This window comes from Myxocyprinus asiaticus, chromosome 38, assembly GCF_019703515.2.
Source record: "Myxocyprinus asiaticus isolate MX2 ecotype Aquarium Trade chromosome 38, UBuf_Myxa_2, whole genome shotgun sequence".
Taxonomy (NCBI): Eukaryota; Metazoa; Chordata; class Actinopteri; order Cypriniformes; family Catostomidae; genus Myxocyprinus; species Myxocyprinus asiaticus.
In genome coordinates this window covers 17,900,979-17,917,671 of record NC_059381.1, presented here as the reverse complement: position 1 = coordinate 17,917,671, position 16,693 = coordinate 17,900,979, and the positions used below count along the sequence as shown (strand labels likewise).

The 16,693-nt window shown below is 37.1% G+C and overlaps 1 protein-coding gene across 4 annotated transcripts; it reads right to left on the bottom strand.

The window, feature by feature from the left end:
• Nucleotides 1–41: 41 nt before the first annotated feature.
• Nucleotides 42–15,763, bottom strand: nadk2 (NAD kinase 2, mitochondrial). 4 transcript variants are annotated; one of them, XM_051677028.1, is made up of 13 exons: nt 15,048–15,169; nt 14,049–14,320; nt 13,334–13,422; nt 13,146–13,234; nt 12,749–12,830; nt 12,565–12,648; nt 5,871–6,007; nt 2,566–2,653; nt 2,279–2,422; nt 2,142–2,197; nt 1,832–1,885; nt 1,508–1,631; nt 42–1,413 (listed from the first exon to the last, which is right to left on the bottom strand). In XM_051677028.1, the coding sequence occupies exons 2-13, from the start codon at nt 14,145–14,147 to the stop codon at nt 1,278–1,280; spliced, it is 1,182 nt and encodes a 393-aa protein (XP_051532988.1). In that variant the 5' UTR covers nt 14,148–14,320; nt 15,048–15,169; the 3' UTR covers nt 42–1,277. The 4 variants fall into 4 exon arrangements, with proteins under 4 accessions (XP_051532988.1, XP_051532989.1, XP_051532985.1 ...); XM_051677029.1 differs by lacking the exon at nt 15,048–15,169 and adding an exon at nt 14,441–14,836; XM_051677025.1 differs by lacking the exon at nt 14,049–14,320 and having other exon boundaries at nt 15,048–15,763.
• Between the last annotated feature and the right edge of the window lie 930 nt (nt 15,764–16,693).

Below are 16,693 nucleotides of genomic sequence, written 5' to 3'. Positions count from 1 at the left end.
ATTTAAATGAAGTAAATTACATAGACACATTTTAATGAAAGACCAAGTATATTTACATTTTAAAGCAAAAACAAAATGATTTGCTTGTCTTAAAGGGTTCACCTAAAAATTAATATTCTCTTCATTTACTGACCCTCGTGTCATCCCAGATGTGTGTGACATTTTTTGCTGAACACAAAGATTTTTAGAAGAATATTTCAGCTCTGTAGCGCCATACAATGCAAGTGAATGGTGGCCAGAACTTTGACGGTTCAAAAAGCAGATAAAGGCTGCATAAATGTAATTCGTAAGACTCCAGTGGATTAATCTATGTCTTCAGAAGTGATATGATAGGTGTGGGTAAGAAACAAATATTTAAGTCCCCTTTTTACTATAAAACTCCACGTTCACATTCCTTGACATTTTAAAAGTGGAGATTTATGGTAAAAAAAAAAAAGGACTTGTATATCGATCTGATTCTCTCTCACACCTATCATATTGCTTTTTGGAGCTTAAAAGGTCTGGTCACCATTCACTTACATTGTACATAAAGAGCTTAAATATTCTTCTAAAAATCTTAATTCTTTCTTCTGCAGAACATGTTACACATCTGGGATGGCATGAGGGTGAGTAAATGAGAGAATTTTCATTTTTGGGTGAACTAACCCTTTAAGTCAGCTCCTGAAAAAGGAAAGCTTGACCTGTTCGGACTGGATTCTCACATCCAAACATTTGCTCTAGTGTGGACTTTAGAAACATGCTAAAATATCAAATAGGTTGCAGTTTAAGAAAGCGTTGACTTCAATTTTAATATATACTTTTGTACATATTTGGTACATCGGTGCCAAAAATGCAAAAGCTTAAATAATCTTGAATACATGTGCTTCATAAAGCATAAATCTGAATTTGTAAACAAACTCAAAATATTAAAGCTATTTTATCTGTAAATGTTTCTGTAATGCTTGATTTTCAGTGTATAGGGACTGTAAAGAGTTCTAGAATACACCAAACAGCTGACATTGTGTAACAACACATGGCACTAAATCTGGTATTGGTGCATTTAGGGGGAAAAAAAAAAAAGTATTTTAACATTTATTTTTGATGGTTGCAACCAAGAGGTTCATGTAAGGACAGACTTGAAGTTTGAAATCCTGATATACTAGTACAACTGGTACAAAAAAGTACATTTCATCTGCAAACCCCATTGTCCCATTAAAAATGTCAGAGATTAAATAACCAACTGTCCAATTATTTTAGCATTGTCCGTCTCAATAAATAAGCAACAGTAACAAAAGGATTTAATCAAGGATGACAGTTCGCAACAGGTCCTCCTCATTTAAGCAGATTGTAGCAATAGCACCATCATTAAACTCGAAGGATGTCCCACCATCCACCACCATGCAGGCATCCCAACACCTTGAGCGGACACAAACCCTATCAACAATAACCACAATGTTTACATCTTTCACAGCATTTTCACCAAATATACACTTATGGAGTTTAAACAATAATGTACATTAAAACTCACTTGTTTGCAAAACCTCTTTGTTGGCTACTGGAAAATACTCTGTTGACAATGGGCTCTCTAATACTGAAGAACATTTTGTCCTCCTCTGGGCCGAAGATCAGAGACTCGTTGTATGCTTCTGTCACTGATTAAAATAAAATATAAATTATACAAATAAACTAACTTATGAAATTACCCAAATCTAACAGGACAGTACTAGACAAACTTGAACATCAGTAAAAGTTTACCATAGCAAGCACTTCTAAATTTAATAGAATAGAATACACTGAACATAAATTACTGTCGATACTACTGAAAATAATGAAAGACATTGTATTTACTCACCACTCTTAATGAACTCTTGATTTAGAGGAATATCCAAACCAGTTTTTGATTTACCTAAGATGTAGAAGATTGTACTTTGAAGATCTTCAAAACTTTTAAACTTATTCATGAAATGTGCAGAACAAACTTGTTCTTAAAACAAATTTAAATTCCATTTTCCCATTGAATCAAATTGGGCAGTTTATGATAAAACAGATTATTTAATGATTTAAACAAGAATTTGTTCTGTTTGTGTTTCACGAATAAGGCCTGTCCTGTGTATAAGATGCAGCATATTTATTCAAATGTCAGTCATTTTTGTGTATCACACCTATTCTAAGGACATCTTCCACTGCCTGCTCCACAAGTTTATTAATATTGTAGGACCTGGATGAAGAAACAAAAATTGTGGTTACTTCTGATGAGCTGCAGAAGAACTGACTTCATTTAAACAACATTTAGACGCACCAGGCTTTAGATCCAGTTCCAGTGCAAATGCTGAGTCCTGAGCTCTTCTGCTTCTCCCACGGTCCATCATCGATAGAGATCTCATAGTATGACGCCCTATGAAGTGAGAGGGTAAGATGGGGTTTGAAGGATTTATACTTCACCCTGTGGCAGACGGAGATCCACAAATAAGGGGAGGAAGGGGGGATGCATGGATTGAAGGAGGAAAAGTGGATAATGAGAAGCAATGGTAGGCGAGTGGTTCCACAAAGCTTCCTCAACGTCAAATGGCAGGCTGGGATATATACCTGGAGGAAAGGGATTCTCCAATGAAGATCTCGTTGAGACCACGGACAGGGAGTAGATGTGGCCTTGTGAGGCTGTCGTGTGTCATACCTGTTGCAAAAGCATGACAGCAATGTAATCTCTGTGGTTTTTATTTAATTTTGCATTAAAAAAAAGCCTGTGTCATGGCAAATAGTATCAAAAGTGTGTACTTTGGCACGAGGCCAACTGAACTGTGTAATACAAGTGGCAGTCTGGCAAGCACTATTTATGTTCATATTATATTAAAAAGTTTTAATATGTAGGGTTATTTAATTTTCACAGATTAGGGCTTTCAAGTTTGGCTAAAGAAATTAAGTTAATGTGTTTAAAGTTTAGCTGTATACACGTTAGCCAAATACATTTAAACTCAGTTTTTCACAATTCCTGACATTTAATCGTAGAAAACATTCCCTGTCTTAGATCACTTTATTTTAAGAATGTGAAATGTCAGAATAATAGTAGAGAGAATGATTTATTTCAGCTTTTATTTCTTTCATCACATTCCCAGTGGGTCAGAAGTTTACATACACTTTGTTAGTATTTGGTAGCATTGCCTTTAAATTGTTTAACTTGGGTCAAACGTTTTGGGTAGCCTTCCACAAGCTTCTCACAATAAGTTGCTGGAATTTTGGCCCATTCCTCCAGACAAAACTGGCGTAACTGAGTCAGGTTTGTAGGCCTCCTTGCTCGCATGCTTGAAGGGTTGGATGCCTGAATCACCACCTCCTCTTCTTCAATACATTTATATCCTTTGAGTGAATTAAATCTAAACTGATCAGCATTTAACCTAATGTGATTAATTGAATGATTTTAGTGGAACTATTCAGTATTCTTATGAGTTAATTATGTATACAACATTATACATATCATATTCTTATGAGCAAATGATTCATTAATATAGTCTCTTAATATATGTTCTCTGTGGTTTCAAGCAGTTTGAGACCAATGACAAGAAGCCTAGGTCATGTAGGAGCTTCATGACCTAACAACATACGTTTGATAATGAATGTTTCTGCCAATTTAACAAGAATACTACTTCAGCTCTCCTGAGAGAAAGTACAGTTATCTCTATGTTTAAATTCCAACAGGATATGGCCAGTATCCAACAGAAGCTATGTAGTATACGACCTTGAATAGGAGAAGCTGTGTGTGTGTTTTCTCCAAGCTTTCTGTTTCAGGAGTCCAGAGTTAGAATAGCAGTCTAGAGGTGGACAACTGGACATCAGAGACCTATGGATGACCATAAAGGGAGGACTGTCTGAGGCCTAAGACCCGACTTGGACCATTGGAGCCTATATACAGAACTAAAGCATCATGCAAAGTCAATGAGATAAACGACGTACATGATGACCATGTCCAGAAGTGTTCTATAGTTATCTATGCTAACCAATATATAACCAATCAGAACCCTAGAAGACTATAGCATTGACATCACCTTGATGCTGTATCTGACTATAAGTTTTGATGTTTTTGGACCTGAGTTGCATGGTTATCTCCTGTCTACAAACTCAGAGGCTTTTTTACTGCTGACTTCTGCTATTTGATTTTGCAAATAACTTTCTTCAGTTAAAACTTCAGCTAATTGATTGAAACCTCGACTCCTGGTCTTCACTCCAAGCCTACTGGTCTATGGGCCCAAGCTGTATTGCCTTTCACACTTTTTCAGTTCTGCCCACAAATTTTCTACCAAATTGAGGTCAGGTCTTTGTGATGGCCACTCCAATTCCTTGACTTTGTTGCCATTTTTGCCACAACTTTGGAGGTATGCTTGGGGTCATTGTCCATTTGAAAGACCCATTTGCGACAGAGCTTTAACTTCATGGCTGATGTCTTGAGATTTTGCTTCAATATATCCACATAATTTTCCTTCCTCATGATGCCATCTATTTTGTGAAGTGCACCAGTCCCTTCTGCAGCAAAGCACCCCAACAACATGATGCTGCCACCCCCATTCTTCACGGTTGGGATGGTGTTCTTCGGCTTGCAAGACTTATAATTTTTCCTCCAAACATAACGATGATCATTATGGACAAACAGTTCAATTTTTATTTCATCAGACCAGAGGACATTTCTCCAAAAAGTAATATCTTTGTCCCCATGTGCACTTGCAAACTGTAGTCTGGCTTTTTTTATGGCAGTTTTTTAGCATTGGCTTCTTCCTTGCTGAGCAGCCTTTCAGGTTATGGCGATATAGGACTCGCTTTCCTGTGGATATAGATACTTGTCTACCTGTTTCCTCCAGCATCTTCACAAAGTCCTTTGCTGTTGTTCTGGGATTAATTTGCACCAAACTACATTCATCTCTAGGAGACAGAATGCGTCACCTTCCTGAGCGGTATGATGGCTGTGTGGTCCCATGGTGTTTATACTTGCGTACTATTGTTTGTACAGATGAATGTGGTACCTTCAGGCATTTGGAAATTGCTCCCAAGGATGAACCAGACTTGTGGAGGTCCACATTTTTTTTTTCTGAAGTCTTGGCTGATTGTTTTTTTTTTTTTTTTCCATGATGTCAAGCAAAGAGGCACTGAGTTTGAAGGTAGGCCTTTAAATACATCCACAGGTACACCTCCTGTCAGAAGCTAATTGTCTAAAGGCTTGACATCATTAACTTAGTGCATGTAAACTTCTGACCCACTGGAATTGTGATATAGTCAATTAAAAGCAAAACAATCTGTCTGTAAACAATTGTTGGAAATATTACTTGTGTCATGCACAAAGTAGATGTCCTAAACAACTTTCAAAAACTATAATTTGCTAATATTAAATCTGTGGAATGGTTAAAAAAATGAGTTTAATGACTTCAACCTAAGTATATGTAAACTTCTGACTTCAACTATATATTCCATTATTTATGTCATCCACACCAACTGCAGAACCCAACACTTAAACATTATTTTGTGACTTTTACTTAAACTGGAACGGAAAGGGTAAATGCTTTACAGAATTCTATATTTAATTAATATTAAAATATATTATATTTAGTAATATTTAGAATGTATTACATTAATTATAAATAATAATAATACAAATATATAAAATAATAAATTATATATTATATAATAATAATAATGTTTTATTTATTTTGTACAAATTTAAAATAACTTTTTTAGCTAACTCAAGGTTGAGTAACCCTGCTTTATAGTCACACCATGGAACAGTGCATAGCTAGAACACAGAGATACGCTCTTATAATGTTAGAAGTTAGAATAGTCTAAAAGTTTAGACAGGATAAACAAGTACACAGCAGAGGAGAGCAATGGTAAACAGAGAGCAGGAATCATACTCTGCTGGGTCTCTGTAGTGATGCGGTGGGCCTTGCTGTGCTGCTCCAGGCTCAGCTGCAGCTCGTGCAGGTCCACTGGACTGGGGTTAATACCTGTGCCCTCCAAGAACATTCGGACACGTTGACGCCACTGCCATCTGGTGGAGATAGTGGCTTTTTAAAAAATTGAATTGGAAGATATACAGTAGTAAAGGGTGTGTAAAAGCAAGTAGAATGGTCCCCAAAATGGGCGGGGCTTAGAAGCTCTAAAGTTGTCAGGTATCATGAACTCTTCACTGGCTGTGTCCGAAATCGCTAACTTGTTCACTGTTTCTTATATAGTTGATCAGGGGGGAATTCGGACGCTGACATATAGATGAAGGTACTGTTTACAAACGCCCGCCCCGCCCGGGTTCTTTTGGTTGCCCAGAGTAAAAACTGCTGTCTATAGGCGCTTCGCTCAAATTGCGCTGAAACTGCCCAAAACGTGCTGTTTGTGGGGTTGAAACACCCTGTTTCCCACAGATTATTGGAGAGTGGGGCTTCTTTAAATTTCCACCTGATGGTTGCATCAGGAAAACTCTGATTTTACATAATTGATGATATTTCACGGGTCACCGTCATTGTTTTCGCGTCAGCTCTATTAGACACAAATGACCCACAGGTTTATTTATTTATTTATTTTTTAAATATTTTTACATTAAAAGACATTATTACATTCTATAAAGCTTAAAAGATTATTAAAACTGCAGCGATGCCTACTGCCACCATTGAAATTTGCTGCTCGAAAGAACCCAGAAGCGCAGTTTCCTGCGGTGTGACGTCAGAGTAATTTCATCTATACATGCAGCATCAGAGAGAGCGCTGGAGATGATGCAGAAACAACTTCATCACATATGAACTTTTATCTTACATGCAGGATAATAATAATCAAAATCATAATAACAACAATTATAATACTTTTTATTCTTATAAAATGGTATATACAATAAACCTTAATTCTGTTTGTCACGTTTAACCCGTTAATATATATTTACATAATGATAAAAAAAATGTATACTAAAAACTACCAACAAGAATAAAAACAATAAATACACACATATATACACTGGTGGAGAAAAGTTTTGAATAATGTACAGATTTTGTTGTTTTGGAAGGAAATTGGTACTTTAATTCACCAAAGTGGCATTCAACTGATCACAAAGTATAGTCAGGACATTACTGATGTAAAAAACAGCACCAACACTATTTGAAAAAAGTCATTTTTGATCAAATCTAGACAGACCCCATTTCCAGCAGTCATCACTCCAACACCTTATCCTTGAGTAATCATGCTAAATTGCTAATTTGGTACAAGAAATTCAATTGTCATTATATTAAACACAGCTGAAAGCTGTTTGGTTCGTTAAATGAAGCTTAACATTGTCTTTGTGTTTGTTTTTGAGTTACCACAGTATGCAATAGACTGGCATGTCTTAAGGTCAATATTAGGTCAAGAATGGCAAAAAAGAAACAGCTTTCTCTAAAAACTCATCAGTCAATCACTGTTCTGAGGAATGAAGTCTATTCAGTGCTTGAAATTGCCAAAAAACTGAAGATTTCATACAAAGGTGAACACTACAGTCTTCAAAGACAAAGGACAACTGGCTCTAACAAGGACAGAAAGAGATGTGTAAGGCCAGATGTACAACTAAACAAGAGGATAAGTACATCAGAGTCTCTAGTTTGAGAAATAGACGCCTCACATGTCCTCAGCTGACAGCTTCATTGAATTCTACCCGCTCAACACCAGTTTCATGTACAACAGTAAAGAGAAGACTCAGCGGTGCAGGCCTTATGGGAAGAATTGCAAAGAAAAAGCCACTTTTGAAACAGAAAAACAAAAAGAAAAGGTTAGAGTGGGCAAAGAAACACAGACATTGAACAACAGATAATTGGAAAAGAGTGTTATGGATCTTAAACCCATTAAGATTTTGTGGGATCAGCTAGACTGTAAGGTGCGTGAGAAGTGCCCGACAAGACAGCCACATCTATGGCAAGTGCTACAGGAAGTGTGGGGTGAAATGTCAGCTGAGTATCTGGACAAACTGACAGCTGGAATGCCAAGGATCTGCAAAGCTGTCATTGCTGCACGTGGAGGATTTTTTGATGAGAACTCTTTGAAGTAGTTTAAGAAGTTCTGACCATTTTTTTCAAATTGTAATAGTAATTTTTCACGTTATTAATGTCCTGACTATACATCGTGATCAGTTGATTGCCACATTGGTGAATAAAAGTACCGATTTCTTTCCATAAGAGCAAAATCTGTACATTATTCCAAACTTTTGGACACCAGTGCATATAGTATCATCTTGACACTCTCCCATCCAAACTCGGCAGTATTTCTAAGCACCGAGAAGAGATGACGTGTGCATAGCGTCCTGTAATACAGTACTAAAGTTATAAATAACAACATCCATTGAATATTAGACGAATACCTACGTGATAACTGAATATTTGAATAACTTCCACTGTGCAGTCTTCTAAGCTAACAGTGGTATGACCTCAAAGAATTAGTGAAGAAAGGAATCACTGCATTTTAATGGCAAAATAAAAATGTATCTGTATGATTTTGTATCACTATATTTTATTATGTTATTTATAATCATGTAGTGATATGTTTACAAGTGAAACACTACAGCCAGTGTGAAATAAAACATTGCAGGAATGAAATTAAGCCGTTAATTGGCGTGTCTCTCTCTCTAATAGGTGCACTTTAACATATATATATATATATAACAAAAAGAATGAAGATTTATTGTATTAATTAGTACTACCAGGATTTCGTGGCACTTTTTCCTGATTTTTGAGGCCCAAAATGACTGAATTTGCTGCGGCTTTTCTCAAATTTTGCGATGCAATTTTCAGTATTGTTTTGTGTTGTTTTGCAGTGAAAACTCACAAATCATCACTATACCTCTGTAATTGTGTTTATTACATTGTAAATGCAATTACATGTAAATATTTTAGTGCACAATAACTTTCTATGCAGTTAGCAAGCAAAAAAAAAAAACAAAAAAAAAAAACTAAAAAACAGAATTACACACAAAAATACCATACATTTAGGTGAAGCTGTGGGTGTTGCAAGACCCATAATTATTTTTGTATTAACAATTTCTGCCTCAGACAATGCAAGAAAACTTTTCTAAGTTTAAATCTGTAAACTAAAAACACAAATGAGGATTCAATAATTGGGCCAGTTGCAATTATTACATCGTCTAATATTGAAATCTGATATACATATACAAACAAATACAATTAGAGTTCATATGTTTCAGCATTTATGTACAAATTTAAATTTCCCAAATGCTTCGAAAAAAAAGAGTCCCTTTTTCAGGACACTGTATTTTAAATATAATTTTGCAAAAATCCAAATAACTTTACAGATCTTTATTGTAAAAGGTTTAAACAATGTTTTCCGTGCTTGTTCAGTGAACCATAAACAATTAATGAACATGCACCTGTGGAACGGTCGTTAAGACACTAACAACTTACAGACGGTAGGCAATTAAGGTCACGGTTATAAAAACTTAGGACACTAAAGAGACCTTTCTACTGACTCTGAAAAACACTAAAAGAAAGATGCCCAGGGTCCCTGCTCATCTGTGTGAATGTGCTTTAGGCATGCTGAATGGAGGCATGAGGACTGCGGATGTGGCCAGGGCAATAAATTGCAATGTCCGTACTGTGAGACGCCTAAGACAGCGCTACAGGGAGACAGGAAGGACAGCCGATCGTCCTCGCAGTGGCAGACCACGTGTAACAACACCTGCACAGGATCGGTACATCTGAATATCACACCTGCGGGACAGGTACAGGATGGCAACAACAACTGCCCGAGTTACACCAGGAACACACAATCCCTCCATCAGTGCTCCGACTGTCCGCAATAGGCTGAGAGAGGCTGGACTGAGGGCTTGTAGGCCTGTGGTAAGACAGGTCCTTACCAGACATCACCGGCAACAATGTCCCCTATGGGCACAAACCCACCTTCTCTGGACCAGACAGGACTGGCAAAAAGTACTCTTCACTGACGAGTCACAGTTTTGTCTCACCAAGGGTGATGGTCGGACTCACGTTTATCATTGAAGGGATGAGCGTTACACCGAGGCCTGTGCTCTGGAGTGGGATCGATTTGGAGGTAGAGGATCCGTCATAGTCTGGGGCGGAGTGTCACAGCATCATCTTGTTGTCATTGCAGGCAATCCCAACACTGTGCGTTACAGGGAAGACATCCTCCTCCCTCATGTGGTACCCTTCCTGCAGGCTCATCCTGACATGACCCTACAGCATGACAATGCCACCAGCCATACTGCTCGTTCTGTGTGTGATTTCCTGCAAGACAGGAATGTCAGTGTTCTGCCATGGCCAGCGAAGAGCCCGGATCTCAATCTCATTGAGCATGTCTGGGACCTGTTGGATCGGAGGGTGAGAGCTAGGGCCATTCCCCCCAGAAATGTCCAGGAACTTGCACGTGCCTTGGTGGAAGAGTGGGGTAACATCTCACAGCAAGAACTGGCAAATCTGGTGCAGTCCATGAGGAGGAGATGCACTGCAGTACTTAATGCAGCTGGTGGCCACACCAGATACTGACTGTTACTTTTGATTTAACACATTATTCCATTTCTGTTAGTCACACATCTGTGAAACTTGTTCAGTTTATGTCTTAGTTGTTGAATCTTTTTATGTTCATACAAATATTTACACATGTTAAGTTTGCTGAAAATAAAAGCAGTTGAAGGTGAGAGGACGTTTCTTTTTTGCTGAGTTTATTTTGAAACGTTGCATATAGCTATTTTGACGCTGTCAAACATGAAGGAAAGCAATGGGATTCCCTCAGGTTTACGTTTTTTGCAGAAAATGTGCAGAAATTATAAAAAAATTGCAAGCTGGCGCAAATAATGCGGAGATTGATTGAATCGCAAAATCACAAAATCCTGGAGGGACTGATTAATATATTATTTAATAAGAATAACAAGTAAGGCACAAGTATTTTAAAAGTTCATATGTGACGTTGTTTCTGCGACAGCCCCAGAGCTCCGACACTCTGTGTATACGTCAGCATCCGAATTCACTCACTAATTTCGTTCACTCACTGCTGAGATATAGTGCACTCAATGCCATTCACTATACAGGAAATAGTGAATGAGTGTACAATTTCGGGCACAGCCATCCATTGGTTGAACACTCAAAATCCAGATGCATTGTGGGTAAGAATGAGTGAACAAATGTAGGGAACGAGATGTAGGGAACAAATTCGGACACTACTACAAAATGGCTGACACCCAAAATAGTGCAATACTTAGTGGATAGGGGGCAACTTCACTAGCTATTACAGTTTATCAATGGCATAAAAGGAATAGTTCACCCAAAAATGAAAATATTTGCATTATTTACCCACCCTCATGCCAGCGCAGATGTGTATGACTTTTTTCTTTTGCTGAACACAAACGAAGATTTTTAGAAGAATATTTCAGCTCTGTAGGTCCATACAGTGCAAGCGAATGGTGACCAGAACTTTGATTGCCCAAAAACCATATAAAAGCAGCATAAAAGTAATCCATATGACTCCAGTGGTTAAATCTATGTCTTCAGAAGCTATATAATAGGTGTGGGTGAGAAACAGATAACTTTTTAAATCCTTTTTTACTATAAATTCTCACCCTGCCCAGTAGGTGGCGATATGCACAAAGAATGCGAATCGCCAAAAACAAAAGAAGAATGTGAGGAATTATAGTAAAAGTTGACTTAAATATTGACCTGTTTCTCACCCACACTTATAATGCTTCTAAAGACATGGATTTAACCACTGGAGACGTTTGGATTACTTTTGTTTCCTTTATGTAATTTTTGGACCTTCAAAGTTCTGGCCACCATTCACTTACATCGTATGGACCTACAGAGCTGAGATATTCTTTTAAAAATCTTCACTTGTGTTCAGCAGAAGAAAGTCATATAGCACACCTAATACACTTATGGGATAGCATGAAGGTGAGTAAATGATGAGAATTTTTGGGTGAACTATCCCTTTAAGTGTACATTATCATCCTGCTCAGTGCTGAAGCAGCAAATAGAATTACTCTATTTCACTGACATGCGACCTGTTCCTCTTCTCCACACTAGTCAGGCTGGACCAATCACAGTCGTTAGTGATTATAGGATTAGGAATTTATTTAATCATTTTAGAAAGATGCCTGGGGTGGATTTCTCTTTATATGTGAGGGACTTATTAACAGAATTAATACATTTAAGCGATTATACTTGTTAGTGGAAAAATCTCTCCATAGAAAAAAAAACAAAAAACAAACAACCAACAAAAAAAAATTAAAAAAAAAAAAAAAAAAAAAGAAAGAACCTGCCCTTAATTTTGAAAGCAGCTTATATGAGGGATTTGGCCTTCTGAGCTACCAAGCACCCCCATCCCCCAGCAGCACACCAGTTTTTGTCCCATAAGAAATAACATTAGCCACCCAATGGGTAGATAAATATCTCAGGTATGTAATATGTGGAACTCTCATATGAAATTATAAATTATTCTGACAACTTCTGCACTAGAGCATAATGAAAAATGCATTTTGTCAAGTTCTGCTCCAGGAGGTGTGGAAAAAAACAACTGTAAATTGGATTACTTAGCAAATGGATTACTGCCGACAAAAAACAAGTAAGAGGTACTAACCTGAACTCACCCTTCCTGAGTTTCCGCAAGGCCTCAGAAAAGGCATGTGTATAGCGTACAGGTAAACACAGGTGACCCTCTGACCTTTATACAGAAACAGTACAGACACATTATATAGCTATGAAACAAAATGTATATATATTAAAAAAAAAAACTAAAACAAACTGTAGACTATTGTTATTACCTTTCTGGGTCTGTATTGACCCCCAATACAGGCTTGTTTTTATCAAACACTTTACTGGCAACTAGCAGCATGGTGCCATCACCTAAAAAAAAAATCAACAAGTCTGTTAGAGTTTAATGAAAGGATTGTTGAGATCACTACTTGCCTTATGCATTCATAATATGATCATAAATTAGGTAACATATTAACAGCATATGAAATGGAGAAACTGGAAAAATGACAAGCTAATCAGTAGCAGGCACCAGCAACAAAAAAACGTGAATTTTCAAGAGGAGCATTTAACAAAGAATACAACAGAGTCCATAAGGTCCTGTGTAAAAAATACATTCTACACAGCAAAACAAGCAAGCAGCCAATTTAGCTATAAAACTTTAAAAGCAGAGAGCCCAAGCTTTACCTCCAGCAGAGATAATGGCATCTGCCCATCTTACGGTGTCCTCATTATACTCTCCTCTTTTAACAACGCGCACCTCAATCCCTTCTTTCCTATAATGAAGGGAATGAAAGCAGGACTGTGTGGTCATTCATATGGTTGTCAATCATTTCAAATACTGTCAGAAGTTTCATTATTGAGCATCATCTTACTGTAGATTGTCCACAATTTGTCCAACATTGAGGGTATGTATTCTGTGTCTCTCCAGAAGCCCACTGTAACTCGATCCTTTCAAGGCAAGCTATGATAACAAGGAGCAGACAAATTAATGATCGTTAACATATATATATATATATATATATATAATTATATTAATATATTAAAAAATGGCTTCTTTAAAATATTATCACAAGTAGAAAAAAAAATAATAAATACATTAAAAAAATACTGTTTTTCAAATATTTGGTCAAATATTGTAGCATGCATTGTTGGAGGACTTTTAATAGTAAATAAAATGTGTAAAAGTATATAACAACTGTTGACAACAGTACCAAAGCTGCAAAGGACGGTAAAAGATTAACAGACTCCTTTGGTTAAGCAGTGTAAAACTTCCTAGTAAAGACTTGTTTGGAGTTAAAAGTGAGTAGAATACTATAGGAAATATTACTGCTTTCAAGGCTGCAAAAGAATAGTAAAATTATTCTATATATAGAGCGACAAAAAGTTGTTGGTAAAATTATACTCTGAAAAGTGAACTCTTCACTAAATCCAAATTATCCAAAATATCTATATCTAATATCCAAATATAACTTTTCTCAGTAAACACAAATATAGATGGTAATTGTTATAGGAATTATGAGAATTTAATTTTTACTTTTAATTAAAAGGATAGTTCACCCAAAAATGAAAATTCTCTCATCTACTCACCATCATGCCATTCGAGATGTTTATGACTACCTTTCTTCTGCATGAATGCGTGAATGGTGACCAGAACTTTGAGCTCCAAAAACATATAAAAGGCAGCATAAAAGTAACCCATAAGACTCCAGTGGTTAAATCGATGTCTTCAGAAGCGGATAGGTGTTGGTGAGAAACACATCAATTTTAAGTCCTTTTTTAATATCAATCTCCACTTCTGCCTATACTTTCACAGTCTTTTGTTTTTGCCAGTTTGCATTCTTTATGCATATCACCACCTACTGGGCAGAGAAGAGAGTTTATTATAAAAAAAAGGACTTAAATATTGATATATTTATCACCCACACCTCTCATATCACTTCTGAAGACGTGGATTTAACCACTGGAGTTTTATAGATTACCTTTATGCTGCCTTTGTTTGCTTTTTGGAGCTTCAAAGTTCTGATCAACATTCACTTGCATTGTACGGACATACAGAGTTTAAATATTTTTATAATAATCTTAATTTGTGTTCAGCAGAAGAAAGTAAGTCATACACATCTGGGATGGAATGCGAGAGAGAGTAAATGAGAGAATTTTCATTTTTGGGTGAACTATCCCTTTACTAAATGATGTAACTACGTCATCCAGCATTGTGACTGAAGACCAATCACAGTTCAGTATGCAAATATCGGTTAGACTTTGAATGCCGAACATTCTACTAGTGCGTCAATGGAATAATTTAAAAGTTTGATCTCACGTTTCCTAAGACGCGTTTTCAGAAGAGCGCTGGCATTTTCAGCTGGCAAAAAACGCTTTGTTGTAAAGTTGTAATTATCATAGATATAAACATGTGTATCTATGATAAGTATTTCCGAAAAAAACTTTCAATGTGCTACACGAAGCGTAATGTACTGCAGAAAACTCACAAGAATGTGAAAACAGTGCGCTTTGCAAGCGCCATGGTGTCTAATGCAAAGTGTTTAATCCACTCGGATAAACAGGTGTATCTGTTCACAAGTAGCTTACCAGCTGTTTAAGATCCTCCTCTGACAGACCCGCATAGCGATATCTCTGCTGCTCAAATTCATAGCGAGTGGTCTTTGTCACGACGGCTACTTTAGCAGGTTTGAAGCCAGATTCAGCTTGCGAAGCAACTTTACACACAGCTGTCTGATGAAAACACAGACGACTACAATAGCTCCCAGCGAAAACCGCCACTAATGGATTTCCATAGGAGAGTGATTTCTTTAAAGCTCGGGATAGCATTCTACTACCGGAAAACAGTGTTAGGAAAACGATAAGGGGGGGATTAAAAAGTTTCAGGTGATTATTCTAAGATGAGTTTCGCAGCTTTATCTATCATTTAGGATTTGGGTCTGCTGCCTAGACTAGACCAGGAAGTGCAGACTACTGAACACCATCCAAGTCCTTCTGGCGCAGGTTTCGTGTGCTATGTCCTTCCTAAGTCACACAGCATGCGTTTACATGGACAGCTTGCTGATTACAGCTGTCAGTTTTAGCATGTCAAACTGGCCACCAACTCAACCTCTTTAAACGCACTGACAGATCACATCCCCATTTATCTCTCCACGGACACCTGAACGACGAAACGCGCGAGTCTAAGCGATATACAGTCACTTTACTTTTAACTTCTACCTAAATACAGTTCTTCAACTCTCAAACTTGAGGCTAATAAAAACACCAGAGCCAACACTCACGCATGCCGCCATCTTTAAAGCACGTAGCGCTGACTCGAGATCGGTGGGCGTGGCTTTGACGTAGACGTTTTATTGGCTAGTGCCGTGTGTCCATTCTCCACTGCCATTCAACATCACTTTTGGATATCGCACGTCCCCACAGGCTAGGATGGGGAAGTTGGTGTGTCATTAGACAACTCTAAATAGTATGGACATCTGGGGAAAATCCCATAGTACTTTGTGTTAATTTTATTTTTTTATTTTTATATATATTTGATTACTAAAAGGTTTGAGAGTGTTTTGATGCCGAGACAGACTAGACCATTGTCCTTACAGGTCTTCCGATTCTAGTTTGTAAGAGTAGATTGAATTAAAGTTGCAAACTCAGCAAATTTTTTTTTAGCCTATGTTGCACTGGCCGATATGACAGTCGTCTTGTACTTACGGTGTGTTTTACTAAAAACTTTGGACAAGTCAAAAGATTATTATTATTATCTCAACATGTCGGCCCCCGTGAGTCGACCTAGCTGCTTCATGTATAATAAAACATGCTTTTTTTTAGGCCACTGACTGGAGTTGTCATCATAGGGATTAGGTCTTGTCCGTGTAAATATATACAGAAGATTTTCAGATTAATCGCAATCTTCCCGATATCGATTCCTTAAATCTTGAGATTATTATCTTTTAATATGCACTGTTAAGCACCGAGATCCTTTTAACTTTGGGAGACTCCAGTCTCATTAATATGTGCTTAACTGCAACAAAATGCTGAACTGCCAATATTCTTAAAGAGACAGTACCGTTTTAATACTGGTTCATATCACTGTAAATACTTGTAAATAGTACAAATTATACATGTAAACACTAAACATGTAGGCCTAACTATATATATATATATATATATATATATATATATATATATATATATATATATATATATATTAGGGGTGTAACGGTTCTTGGTAAAAAAAAAAT

Bases quoted from the DNA above. Each gene is read 5' to 3' on its own strand.
- nadk2 (XM_051677025.1), bottom strand. From the start codon at position 15,287: ATGCTATCCCGAGCTTTAAAGAAATCACTCTCCTATGGAAATCCATTA. The intron at 2,423-2,565 runs GTATATATCCCA...CGTCTGCCACAG, and splicing joins GGAGAATCCCTTTCCTCCAG to GGTGAAGTATAAATCCTTCA. The intron at 1,886-2,141 runs GTGTGATACACA...TCTACATCTTAG, and splicing joins GGAAGATGTCCTTAGAATAG to GTAAATCAAAAACTGGTTTG.